The sequence below is a fragment of the Chiloscyllium plagiosum genome, unplaced genomic scaffold, assembly GCF_037043375.1.
Source record: "Chiloscyllium plagiosum isolate Xiang-an unplaced genomic scaffold, Cpla_swu_hap1 HiC_scaffold_8, whole genome shotgun sequence".
In the NCBI taxonomy this organism is placed as follows: Eukaryota; Metazoa; Chordata; class Chondrichthyes; order Orectolobiformes; family Hemiscylliidae; genus Chiloscyllium; species Chiloscyllium plagiosum.
Window position 1 is genome coordinate 52647858 of NW_028270146.1, and position 14251 is coordinate 52662108.

At 38.0% G+C, this 14251-nt stretch overlaps 1 protein-coding gene across 5 annotated transcripts in view; it reads right to left on the bottom strand.

Annotated features, from left to right (window-relative positions):
• Window positions 1-14251, bottom strand: part of sos2 (son of sevenless homolog 2 (Drosophila)) — a 104846-nt gene that overhangs the window by 47592 nt on the left and 43003 nt on the right. For all 5 annotated transcript variants that reach the window (XR_015757901.1, XM_087989844.1, XM_087989843.1 and 2 more), the window contains exons 4-7: window positions 11412-11576; window positions 7769-7972; window positions 3497-3640; window positions 2657-2767 (exon numbers count right to left, since the gene is read on the bottom strand). Coding sequence is in view for 4 of the 5 variants with exons in the window: in XM_087989844.1 (XP_087845970.1) it covers window positions 2657-2767; window positions 3497-3640; window positions 7769-7972; window positions 11412-11576 (624 nt within the window). In the remaining variant the exon portion in view is untranslated. The remainder of the gene's footprint in view (window positions 1-2656; window positions 2768-3496; window positions 3641-7768; window positions 7973-11411; window positions 11577-14251) is intronic.

A 14251-nucleotide genomic window follows, 5' to 3' on the forward strand; every position in this document is an offset into this window, starting at 1 on the left:
TAGTGCTGATGAAATTAAATATTTAAGATAACGCTTTATCTTGATTGCTTTTACCTTACTATTAAAGTAAAAAGTTGATGATATAATCTCACAAATACAAAATGCAATTCTCAAACAGCATACGTACAGCAAATATTTTGGAGCATTATGTCAGTTAAAATACTAGACTTCCACAATAGACAGAAAAACTACAGATTGCCTCAAATAATCTGGTCTCTGAATGGTCAGAGACCAGACATGCTCTGAACACGTGTACTGGAACCATATGAAAATCTCAATGCACTAACTATGTAATAATTGCTCAGGAAGTTGAAACTTCTGATGGGCAATTACCCAGTATCTGGAGTATTCTGAAAAAAATCCCAAATCCTCAAATTTGGAGACTGTTGATGCTTTCAATTTACATACCCTAACAGTTATTAAGCACCAAGTTCAGAGGAATTAAAACACATTCCAACTCCTGGCTCACTATAAAACTGATATCTCCAGACCAGAGCAGCCTCAAACACTCCGAACACTCCCACTCCACACCCAGCTTCCACCCACTGATTCCTCACTCCCAATCAAAGCAGACCCACCCCAAACTACCAGAAAGTTTCACCCATTTAACTACCACACGAAACACTGACCCTGTACCAGTGTTCCCTTAACGAAGTGCCACACTAACCTCCAACACACCTGTACACTATATCCACTCCTTATACATTGAACTTCTCTCAGCAGTTGCCAAAGTGTCATTAAAATCTATAAATCCTGGAATATGGCAGCTCATGACAATAAAAGGGTGCAGTTTTGATGCCAATCCATACTGGCTGCTTCAGCTGACTCAACTTCAGAGACAAGCCTGTCTTCACTTGGCAAGATTGCCCTAGGCCAAACTTACAGTTGCTGGGCTGTTAGGATGGAACTTCTACCCCCAAATGTAAGGGAATCCTGCGTCCAAGAAATGCTGTGGCTGTGGCCACTGCTGGGACTGCAGGCAGTCCACCACAGCAAAGAAAACCATTCGTAAAGATTCAAAAGTTGAATGGACGTTTCATTTGGGCAAGTCTGGAATGTCTTGCTGAGTATGGCACAACTGGCCAGGTTTTAGAGTGCAGTGAGAAATCAGTGAAAGCCTCCCTTGGTCATAGAGCTCCTTAGCATGCTCTCCGTATGCACTTACCCGCTACCCTCTTAAACCGATTAAAAAGATGCCTGGTTTCGCAAAACATCAATTGACAATTTAAGTACACCAACTGACCAACTCCGTGTTTGAGTGAGGAGTCCTGTTCTTCACATCAAACTTTCTTATTGAACTATGAAGAAGGATAATCTGCTGCTATAAACACTGCTAAACCGCTTGAAGATATGTCAGGGTGTCTCAAATCCTAATTCCAGTGTGTTCTAATTGATTAATCAATACATGACGCTTGAAAAAGCCAAGATAAACAAAATAATAAATCGCAGTACCACATTCATCATCAACAATTCACACAAACATTTTTAAACTGCATTCATTTGTTTATCTTTGTACAGTGAAAATATGCAAATTATTAATGTTGAGCCAAGTATTCATACATTTAGTTCCACTGTGCCTGAAATATGTAAATGTCCATATCACATCTTCATGGTTATTTTGCATAAGAAGAATACTATTCTGGTTTGGTTCTGGATAACTGCATCTTTTAGTAAGACTCTTGGGAGAAAAGTAACGTATCAAAAGGGTATAGAGGATAACCAGCTTACTTGGCTTTCCCTGCCACTGAAGGTGGTCAGAAGTAATGTTTCTCCATCCTGGTGTTTCACTGTAGATAATATATTTCATAAGCTAATGGATAGATTTCAAGGAAACCTGCCACACAGGTAGGTAAGACCAACATCCAAGGAATAATTGATAAGTTCAGGCAAAGGTGTACATCTGAATCCTGGAAATTTTTAACATATCTTTAACATTGGACGACAGGGTAAACTGACTTTTTTTAAAAAAAATGTACTATGGGTGCATTTATTTCTTGTGACATTGTTCATTTTAGACTGTTATAGGTTCTCTCAGCTGCTGTGATGGAAATTTGTCACAGCGTTCAAAGTGTCAGAGCTTTCTGGGCAGTTTGTTGGATGTGAATTGGTCTGATGCCTCCTCAGTGACATGGAGGATTTTTTTTCAGCTTTGTAGTGACCAGAGTCAGCCTGCATGGTTTATATTTATTGAAAGCGGAGCAGTAATCATCAATCATCATCTAACTTGTGTGTTCTCCATGGCAGTGTCTTTAACAATCTTTCCAATCAATCGGCACTTTCTTCATGTACAGTTGAAAAAATTATTCCCCTTTGCATTGATGTGTTTGCAAACATCATGACTGAAAGATGAAAAGCTCCGTCAAAAAAGAAGTACTCAAGAAGTGTACGAGCAAAATAAATGAAGTCACCATAGTCTTACTAAGCTATAAGGCTGCTCTGTCATTAGTGAGAGATGATAGGTATGGATTTAAACTGAGAGTCACCACATCCCAGCTGAAGGGAGAGTTTGAAAAAGAGAGTACTTCATGGTAACCTCAGCTGGTGTGAGAATTGAATCCATGCTTTGGTGTCACTCTACATTCTAAAATGGTCTCCCAGCCAACTGAGCTAACTAGCCCCTACTAACTAACAAAATGCTATGTAAAAAGCTACTTACCTGAAAATACAAGGCTACTGCTGACCTGGACATTAAATTGCTGAAATGCGCATGAAACTGTGGTGAGAGAATGTCTTGTGCACACAACTCATATGGGTCAAATACTTGCTCCTGCACACAAAAAAATAGTTTTAGTTTGTTTCGCATATTCTACATATTTGACTTTGCTTCAAAAGTTGTTAATTTATTAGCAAGTTTAATATAATAAATGGGCTGTTTGTTACAAATACTATTCTGAAAATTAGAGTCACAGAGATCTATGACACATAGAAAGTGGCTCATTGGCTCATCGAGTCTACACTGCTCAAACATCACCACCTAACTATTCTAACATTCTTCCAGCTGAATATATGCAACACCATGACAGCAGTCTCAGTGTTTTTATATCTTTTCTTAGAACTGAAGCTATCTTGAGAAAGAAGTGAAGATTGCAAATTTTTAATCTTAGCAAAATTCTATTCACCACTTATTTGTTATAAAGTATTAATATTTCCCTTTCAACTAAAAGAAATTAAAATATTTTTTCCTCTCTACAGGAAGAAGTCATATTAAAAACATACTGGATATGAGAAAAATTAAACATATAACTTGTTCAGGAATTAGCATGAGTGACAAGTCTTATATGCATTTGTTTTGCTTACGGGTTTTGCTTACAGGTAAGTCGACAATAGCACCTGAACGTTGAAGGCAAATGCCAACATTTAGGCTATATTTTTCATACTTAATTAAGAGATCTTCCAAAGCACATTGGAAAAAAACATAATAAGCTTTATTCTTCTGTTGGAAAGTCTTATAGTCTAGCATCACTGTGTGCCAACTGAAATCACTATTGCACAGTACCTCTGCCAGATCTTCAAAGCAGCTGCCAACAAATGGATGAGGGCTTCTTTCATCTGTCATCTCAACAGTATCCTCCATTAATCCAAGCAGTTTTACAGTCAGTTCATGAATATCTAGGATGTTGCTGAAGATTATTTCGATGTCCTATCAGAAATCAAATAACACAGACTTAACACAACTCGCAAATTTAGCCTTTTCATATAAAAGATTTTGAAACAAAAACAAAATGGATCAACTGTGAGATAACTACATGCAATTAGCCACATGGCTTTCCTTCTCAGGTCTCGACCTAGCCATTCTCAAAAGATAGTCAGATGGAGAAGAGGAGTGGTTAAGAAGCAGTTATTTTGATTTTTCTTTCATTGAAAAGGAAATTGGAAGGAATATTTGCTCAAAAAGCAGGGAGGTGGCAGTGGAATTTCCTGTCTGAAAGCTTCAGCCTTCTTTTCAACCTCTTCATAACCTTGCCCTTCTGGCCTTGAGAATCCCAGCAGAAAATCCCATTCCGTCACCACAGATACCCTCCTTTCTCTTGGCAACTATCTAAGGTTGAGTCAGTCTTTTTAGACACTTAGCATCATTTCTGAACCCAAGTTGAGCATTCAACCATATATTGCCACAATCACCCAATGACCCAGCTCTGTTCCTGCCTCAGCGACTTATCTGCTGCTGAAACTTTGTTATCTCTGGACTTGACTATTCCAATGTGGATCTGGCTAGGCTATGGCTACCTTCTAATCCGAAGATTATCCAAAACGCTCTTGCTTGTATCCTAACTCAACACCCTTGTCTCCATTATTCCTGTACTCACTAACCTACATTCGTTCTCAATTCTCCCTTTTGAAAATTCTCATCCTTCTTTTCAGATGCTTCCAGAGGAGCATCCCTTCCCATTTCTGCATTATCCTCCATTACCTTCAGATATTTGAGATTCTCTAATTCTGGCCTCTCAGGAAAACTTACTTCTATGAGTACATTAGCCACCATACCTGCCACTGCCAAGACTCGAAGTTCCGAAATACTGAACTACTTCAACTACTGAAAATCTACCTATTTGACAAAGCTATACCTTTTATGGCTTTGTGTCAAGATTTGCATGATTACACTGCTCTAAAGCTCCTTAGGACATTTTATTATTCAAAAGTTTGATATTAGTGCTGATTTTATTGAACAGTAATCTGTCTGTTAACATCCAGGCCAAAGAAACTGAAACACATTTCACAATATATAATCTTGTAGTCAACAGAATTATTGAGACCATCTTCAGTTGCTTCATCAATAACATCCCTCCAATGCTTAGTAAAAAGTGGAGATTTTCACTGATTGCATAATGTTCAACACCATTCGCAACTCCTCAAACACTGTACCAGTCCATGTTCAAACAAGCTTGGGCAGCTAAATTGACAAATAGGATTAACAGTACACAAGTAACAGAAAATCTCAAAACAAGAGAGAATCTAACAATCACTCTTTGATATTCAATTACATTACGGTCACTGAATCTTCTATTATCAATGTCATAGGGTTCCCACTGACCAGAAACTGAACAAATGAGCCACACTGTGGCTACAAGAACAAGTCAGAAGCTAGGAATTCTGTGGCAAGTAACTTACTTCCCAATTCGCCTGTGCATGTCGACCATCTACAAAACACAAGTCAGAGTTTGATGGAATACTCTGCATCTCCAGCAATAGTCAAGAAACTCAACACCATTCAGGACAAAGCAGCCCACTGAACTGGCACCCCATCCTGACCTTGAACACTGCCTCCCTTAACCACCAATGGCCACGGGGTTTACCTGCTAAAAGATGCACAGCAGGAATTCAGCAAGACTGCTGTTACAGCACATTCCAAACCCTGATACGTAGCACCCAAAAGGACAAGGGCATCATATGTATGGGAACAGTACCACCTTCAAATTCTCCAAGCCGTACGCCAACCTGACTTGAAAGTATATCACCATCCTTTCACTGTCAGTGGGTCAAATTCCTGCAATCCTAAATAGTACTACCTACACCCCAAACATTGCAGCAGTTCAAGAAGGTACTACAATATCGTCTCAAGGCAAATTAGGGGTGGCCAACAAATACACACCTAGCAAACAATGTTGACATTCTTTGAATAAAGAAACAAAAATTATGATCATATTTAAACTGTGTGTGTGATGACTTAATTGTAAAAAATCAGTGTTGTTTTCCCTGCAGCTTTCTTGAAATTTTAAGTTTCACTAATTGGTTTTGCTAGGGAGGAGGGAAAGCTTTAAGCAAGAACAATTGCTTAATTCTAATGTGGAAAAACACGATTTTTAGCCTTTCTGAGTAAATTGCCTCTCCCAGTATAAAAGGAACACTTTCAACAGAGAAAAAGCTTTTTCTTTAAATGGATACAAGTTTCAGAGAATGATTTCTCCACTAACATTTTATTTTACTTCAGAGTTAGAATCTTAATTTCCCTTCATTTATCTGTTCAATACTTACACTTGTATGTAGTTTCTTATTTTAATGGGTTTTTTTTTGCTCCTCAGAATCAGCAAGAAATTCTGTTCCTCATGAAAAAATAGACTGAATATTTGAAAGCAAATATCAGATCAAGTTACAAATGTATACAAATAAAATGTTATGCACAAGGGGTAAATTATTTTCCAATAATGTTAAGAAAACCTTTATGGTAAGAGAAATAAAAACAGGAATTGCTGGGAAAGCTCAGGAGGTCTGTCAGCGTCTGTGGAGAGGAATCAGATTCCAGTGACTCTTCCTCAGAACTCAATCAGGTAAGTGCAAGTGATAGGGCTATTGGTATGGACAAAGAATTGTACTGCAAAAGTTGGTGGAATTCCAGGGAAATAAAGATGACATTTTGATTACTTTTACCTAAGAATGTGTAGGAAGAAGTAGCAAAGCTCTGACCATATTATTTCTAACAGCCTTCGATACAGAAGTTATGCCAGGAGGGCTGGAGGGATATCACTTCCATTTAGGAAGTAGCTGGAGAATAGGAGGAAGGGAGGAAGGATAAAACGGGTGCCTATAGACATGACAGTTTGATAGCTATAAGTTTCTAGATGCTTTGTCGCTGAATAAAATTAATTAGATTTCTCAGTGCATATTAAGAATAATCTGTAGTGATTTATAAAACTGGTTGTTTCTGACAACTTGAATAGCGTTCTTTTGAGAAAACAAGACTGTGCTTTAAACATTGTGCCCAAAGGGTTTCAAAGGTCTTTTGGTCAATGAAAGAGAATAAATGCAAGAAAGTGTGGCATGACATTTCATGGGAGAAAGAATAAACTAGAGGTAATATCTGCTAAATGGTAAAACTTTAAAAGATTTACTTCAATTTATACAAAGAGTTTGGAAAATAGGTAAAAGCTGTAAAAATATCGATTTCTAATTGAATCAAGTACAAAAAAAGTGCTACATTAAATCTAAACAAATTACATGCACTGCAACAAATTTTGAGCAATTACTTTATAAAATTTGTAAAAGCTCTAAGATGCAGTAAGATAATATGGACGATAATAGGCTTTAAATATGAGAAACTTAATCTTTTTGACAAGAATTATGTAGATTTGTGAGAAAAATTAATAGAGAGGTTCAAAATTGAGAGGTCTTAATATTATAAATCAAAAATATATATAATTTTGGGTATCATTACTGAGTTACCAGAGGATAAAATAAAAGATTACATTACAATTGCTGTTTGTTCCAAATCAGAGGGTTGTTAACACATGACAACTATTGAAACTGTGGTGTAAACTGAACCCTGGATAGATTTTAAGAAGGAAGTATATTTACAAAGTTTTTTTTTTAAGGATATGGGACTAAATGGATAGGTGTCAAAGAGATGGTGTTGGCACAAATGAGCTAAATGACTTTCTTCTACGTTCTAGAAAAATTCTGTGATTCCACATCAAATTTAAAACAATGCAGAAAACTTCATCAGTGACATATGTAAAACATTTGACAATGTCATCTGCCACACCACGAGACTAAATGTGAAGAAATCATAGTTTACACTTGGTGTCTGTAGCATAGCAGATAAAAACAATGCACTCAACCAAATGTAATTGTTGTTACAAAGTAACGAGCGACATTAGCAGAGATATTACATCAAAATAAACATTCAAAATAGTAAACTGATCTGTGTCTGATTTGTATTTCATACAAAAATCCTAAAATATATTTCAAATATATTTATAATAAAATCTAGTGTGAAATCTAATACTTCAATGCAAATAACCTTTGATACGATATCAGAATATTAAAAACTTACACGAGCAGTAAACAGCTTATTGTTGGATGTAAATGACTTTCTAAAGACTTTTAAAATCAGATTCAATTCTCGTAGGTATTGCCTTTCTTCTGCAATTTCAGCTTTCACCAAGTCATAGTAGTGCTGTTCACCTGTAGAATTTGGTCCATCATCTCCCAATGAAGACAGACCAATGTCATCTTGGTCAAACATGTCCATAAGCACCTGAAAGGAAATTTGAGACCAGCATAGTGTCATACGCATATTTTAAGAAAACAAGTTAAAAATACGACCAAAATGATTAAATATACATCCAAAGAATTAAGTTTTTTTAAAAAAAATTGCAACAAATTAATTTTTAAAAAACAGAATATTGGGACTGATGTGTTTAGAAACTATTCAGGCTTTATAGAAAAAAGACAGAAAGGGAGCAAATGATATACAAAGTCATTACTCTAGAAACTATAGTACAGAATGCTGGACATTAGTTGCAAAGGCAATGCAGTCAATGTTAATCTCAAGTACGTATGGATAGATTTCTACATATTTAAAAACATTAAGGGATAAAGAAAGTGTAACAAAATGGTGTTGAGTTCAATCAGCCCATGATCTCAGCGAAGGGTTCAAAGGGATGAGTTACCAATGACGTCTTCCAATTCATATGTTAATACTCAGGTTTGGACTCATAACTAATATGCTATGTCTGCTAACATACTAGAACTATGACAAGCTTAACATTTCAAGTTAACCAACAAATATAATGTGTATAGAGAAAGCATTGAGAAAATTTCAGTGATGATATTTTTAAAGAAGGCTAAGACAGAAATAGATTTAATGGTTAGTTAACAAATGAGAAGGATGAGGATGGCAAATAGTGAGAATGGGCATGGGAAACGCTGCATGGCAGAAGTAGTTCTGGCTTATGAGATGAAATAAAAGTATCTCTGTAGCATATTTATAAAAGATAGAAGTATGCCTTGATCTTAACGCAATAAACATAAAACAAGCAGCAGCAATGTACTTGACTCTGAAGAGGTAGACAAAAAAGTTAATAGGAGCAATGATCAAAGGAACGTTAATAATATCAAGACAGACAATAAAGGGTGGAGGTTAGAGGTGAGAAAATAAGTCACCTATCAGCCAGCAAACTGTTCCAAGCATCCTGCCAGAAAAGTATGAGGCTCCGCAAGAATGCTTCCTCCCAGTAGCTGTTATTATTATCCAGTGAGCAACTATGCCATAAAGATCACAATATACCATGAAAGGCCATTGGAAACAAGACTAGCAAATGGGTGTTCAGCTGTTTGACCATATAGATGGTAAATATAGCCATGGAATGATTGGATCGAGTGGTAACAAATAAAGCAAAATATCTTTATTCTTTGATCAGCTATGTATTTAAGGCAGCTAAATAAACGGTTCCTAAGCCACACAAGAAAGATGGGAAAACTACAGTTATTCCCAATGAAAACAATATCAAAATACCTTACCGTGCTCATCAGTAACCTTCATGAACCTTTGCCTTACTATTTGTACATGCATAGATTTAAGTTGTTAGAATTGTTCTCCTTGGAGAGAAGAAGGTGAAGAGAATACGACAAAGGATGTTATCACATATACAAGAGTGAGAGGACACAGATTTCAAGTGATTTGCAAAAGAACCAAGGATGATATGAGAAAAAAAAAATCACTCTGGGTAGAACAGAACACACAGCCTGAGGCATTTAAGACGTTATTAAGGTAAAAAATGTGTCAGGAAACAGGGGAAAAAGCAGATTGGCATGAGGTAATAATGCACATTTGAAGAGCTGGTACAGGCATGATGGATTAAATGGCCTGTTTCAGCTTTGTAAGACTTGTACAACTCTGACATATTTTTCACTTTATAAGACATTGCTTAGAACTCAAAACAAATGCTGCTTGAATAATTGGATATAAAGACTCAAAGATCTCTAAACTAAAGAGTTCTAATGATTTTTCCAGGCACATTACTTTCTCTTGAAAGCAATCTGTTCCTTTTACTTTCTTTCTAATCTCACTTTTGGAAAATTTTCAACTCCTACTGTAGTGAATGTTATTGCTGCCAACAGTCTAGTTAAGGATATAATCTCTGCAGACCATTGAGGCTACTCTGTGCAGCAGTTCCACAGAATGGATGTGCATATTAAAAAATCGATTGTCTAAAGCAATAAATGAGCTTTTTAAAAAGTATACTCTGGCCAAATGCAATAAAAAAAAAAGCTTTTTCAGGAGCTATATCAATTAAAAAGATCCCATAATTGAATGGTTAAAGATTACTTTTAAGCATAATATCTATACCACTTATAGAGTCATAGAGATGTACAGAATGGAAACAGACCCTTCAGTCCAACCTGTCCATGCCAACCAGATATCCCAACCCAATCTAGTCCCACCTGCCAGCACCCGGCCCATATCCCTCCAAACCCTTCATATTCATATATCCATCCAAATGCCTTTTAAATGTTGTAATTGTACCAGCCTCCACCACATTCTCTGGCAGCTCATTCCATACACGTACCACCCTCTGCGTGAAAAAGTTGCCCCGTACGTCTCTTTTATATCTTTCCCCTCTCACGCTAAATCCATGTCCTCTAGTTCTGGACTACCCGACCCCAGGGAAAAGACTTTGTCTATACTCCCCATGACCCTCATAATTTTGTAAACCTCTATAAGGTCACCCCTCAGCCTCTGACACTCCAGGGAAAACAGACCCAGCCTGTTCTGCCTCTCCCTATAGCTCAAATCCTCCAACCCTGGCAACATCCTTGTAAATCTTTTCTGAACCCTTTCACAACATCTTTCCAAGAGGAAGGAGACCAGAATTGCACGCAATATTCCAACAGTGGCCTAACCAATGTCCTGTACAGCTGCAACATGACCCCCTAACTCCTGTACTCAATACTCTGACCAATAAAGGAAAGCATACCAAATGCCTTCTTCACTATCCTATCTACCTGCGACTCCACTTTCAAGGAGCTATGAACCAACACTCCAAGGTCTCCTTGTTCAGCAGCACTCCCTCGGACCTTACCATTAAGTGTATAAGTCCTGCTAAGATTTGCTTTCCCAAAATGCAGCACCTCGCATTTATCTGAATTAAACTCCATCTGCCACTTCTCAGCCCACTGGCCCATCTGGTCCAGATCATGTTGTAATCTGAGGTAACCCTCTTCGCTCTTTACTTATGGCTCCTAGCCTAATGCAGCTTTCAGTTTTTTTCACGCAGAGGATGGGATGAGTTGCCAGAGGAAGTGGTGGAGGCTAGTACAATTGCAACATTTAAGAGGCATCTGGATGTTGTACATCTCGATGACTCTATGACATTAAAAATCTTCAGTTTATAAAACTAGATACAGAGGAACCTCAACTATCCAAATGACATAGGTGGGGAGTAGTTTGTTCGGATAATCGAATGCCAGATAACAGTTTAGCCAAGCATTGGGACCTTGCGATCTTGTCAGATAATCCAAAATTCGGAAATTTTAGCATATTTAAAAATAACAAAACTTTTTAAAATACACCAGTATATTAATCACTGAACAATCTTTATTAATCATATTGAAAATGCAAAGTTATTGACTCTTTAAAATGTCATGAAAAAAAGCCACAACATTCAGAATTCATAAAGCAAATTAATGCTCACCTTATCTGCACACATTGACACTTTAATGTCTTGTTGTGAAATTTCATAGTGTCGAATATTGCCCACATAGTTTCCAGCTAGTTTCAAAATGTCAGCTGAAATGTATTCCAGCACAGCCACGATGTAGAGAGAAACATGATAATCTGCTTTATAACCTAGCACATCCTATAAATGAAGAAAATGTACATAAAGCAAAAACTTAATAGCTCGAAGTTGATTAAAAATATGAGTGTGATTAAAACTCAAGACAATAAGCAAGTGAGTAACAAAAGACACTGGGCAGTATCGTCCCAGTTATTGAACAAAGTGAAAATTGGCAAGAAAGTTGGGAGAATCACAAGGTCAACAGTAAGGAGTTTCCTGTCATTATGTGCAAAATGTATCATTTTCCAATCAAGTGTTGAACGGTAAGTCAAGATTTTCACTAATGAGTAGTAAAAAGCCTATTAGCCTGCATTAACATCCTCATATCACATTTTGTCTCACTGACTTGCAGTTTCCCATTCTCCTACCCACCAAAGATTCTAAGCATTGATAAGTTCCAACATGAAAATCAAAAGCAGAGACTTGGTGACTCCAGCTCCCTGTTTGCTCCACCAACCCTTCATCAGTCACCAAGATTTAGAACTAACTCCAAGGCAATGACTGCACACAGCCCCTGTCCAACAGGAGTTCCAGGTCCCCACAGATAAAGCAGATGATCAATTGCTCACTGTTTAATATGCCCAAGGGAAAGAAAACAAAATCTGCTGGGCAATTGTGGATTGCCAGAGCTTGACCTGGTGCATGGCTCAGCTTTAAAGATGGTATCGGGTGGCACCAGAGCGGCTTGTGAAATTTAAGACAGGTGTGCCCCACCGTGGCCCAAATGTAAAACAGATGTTAGCACTCTTACTCATTGCTTGTGGTCATGCTACAACCTTCGTCGGTATTGGGGTGCCATAGCGAGTTTTTTGGGAGGGGTCTTGGGAATTGAGGTTAAGTTAGATCCAGTGTCCCTCCTCTTAGGTTTGCCAAATCTCCCCTCTGCATGGGAAGAGACTGTTTAATATTCTTGTATCCTGTGCAAGGAAGAACATTCTAATGAGCTGAGTGCCAGAGAAACCCCAGGGACTCTGGGGCCAGCGTAGCTTAGTTATGGAGCACATCCCCCTGGATATCCATATGTGTATGATGCACCAGAAAACTGAACTATTTTAGATTAGATTACTTACAGTATGGAAACAGGCCCTTCGGCTCAACACATCCCCACTGACCCTCCAAAGAGCAACCCACCCAGACCCATTCCCCTACATTTACCCCTTCACCTAACACTACGGGCAATTTAGCATGGCTAATTCACCTAACTTGCACTTTTTGGACTATGGGAGGAAACCGGAGCACCCGGAGGAAACCCACGTAGACATGGGGAGAACGTGCAAACTCCACACAGGCACTTGCCTGAGGCGGGAATTGAACCCGGGTCTCTGGCGCTGTGAGGCAGCAGTGCTAACCACTGTGTCACCGTGCCGTCCCTTTCAGAATTACATAGATGCAGACCTGTCGGCTATATTGGTCAGGGGCTTTGTGTAGTCATGAGGGCTATGTCTGGAGGTCCATGAGCCCCGGGGGAGGCGCAGGTTGCTGGTGGATTCATGAAAAACAACGGGTTTGCTTAATAATGCTCCTGGTGGTGGGGAGCTTTGGTGGGATTGCATTGAGTGCAGTAACTGAATATCACTTAATTTACCCTGGTTTAACTTGGTTTAATTTGTTTTTTTTTAGTTTTTTATTGAACTGTAGTCTTTGTAGTTTTTTTTCTCTCTCTTCTCAGTGGATTGTGGAGTAGAGTATTAGTTTATTTTTTGTTATTGTCATTATAAGGTTGTTATACTATTTTGTAGTGATTTTGTAATTTTGTAAAAAAATTAAATTTGATTTTCTCAATAAAAATATCAAAAAAATGATATCAGGGCCAAGAATAGCACAAAGTCCTGGCAGTGGTTAGTACCTTCCGCATGTAGTGAGTAGGAGAATACAATGAGCTGGATCTCATAAGGACACAGTGAATAGAACAGGAGAGCATTTTAGGGACAAAATGAGAGAAAATTCACTAGGGATCACCGAGAGAAACTGACTAAAACTGACACTTAGCCGATTTCTAGTAATTTTCAGCCTAGACCCACAATTATTTATCAATTTACTTACATAAATTCCTTGAACTAATGAATCTTTTATGCTCTTTCCCCTAAACGCTTTAATTTTGCTCTGTCAACTATTTACCAACCTAAAATTTAAAAAATGACAGATTCTGTTTCTGTTTCCAATATGATGGTTCAGTGGTTAGCACTGTTGCTTCACAGCACCAGTGACCGAGGTTCGATTCCACCGTTAGGCAACTGTCTATGTGGAGTTTGCACATCCTCCCTGTGTCTGCGTGGGTTTCCTCCGGGTGTTCCAGTTTCCTCCTACAGTTCAAAGTAGTGCAGATTAGGTGGATTGGCCATGCTAAATTGCCCATAGTGTCCAGGGATGTGCAGGCTAGGTGGATTAGCTATGGGAAATGCAGGATTAAGGGGATTGGGTGTGGGGCTAGGTCTGGGTTGGATGGTCTTTCAAGGGTCAGTGCAGACTCAATGAGCTGAATGGTCTGCTTCCACACTATAGAGATTCTATGATATATTTCTGAGACAGTCAATCACAAGTATAGCTCCCTGCCTGAACAATGTTTTTCTAACTTCGCCATTTACCACTTTGATGATCTAAAGCTATGCTCTCTAATTACCAATTGATTAGCTATTAGAGATAACTTGATTGTCAACCTATGAATCAATAATTGAACACAGTTGGAATTTAAACAA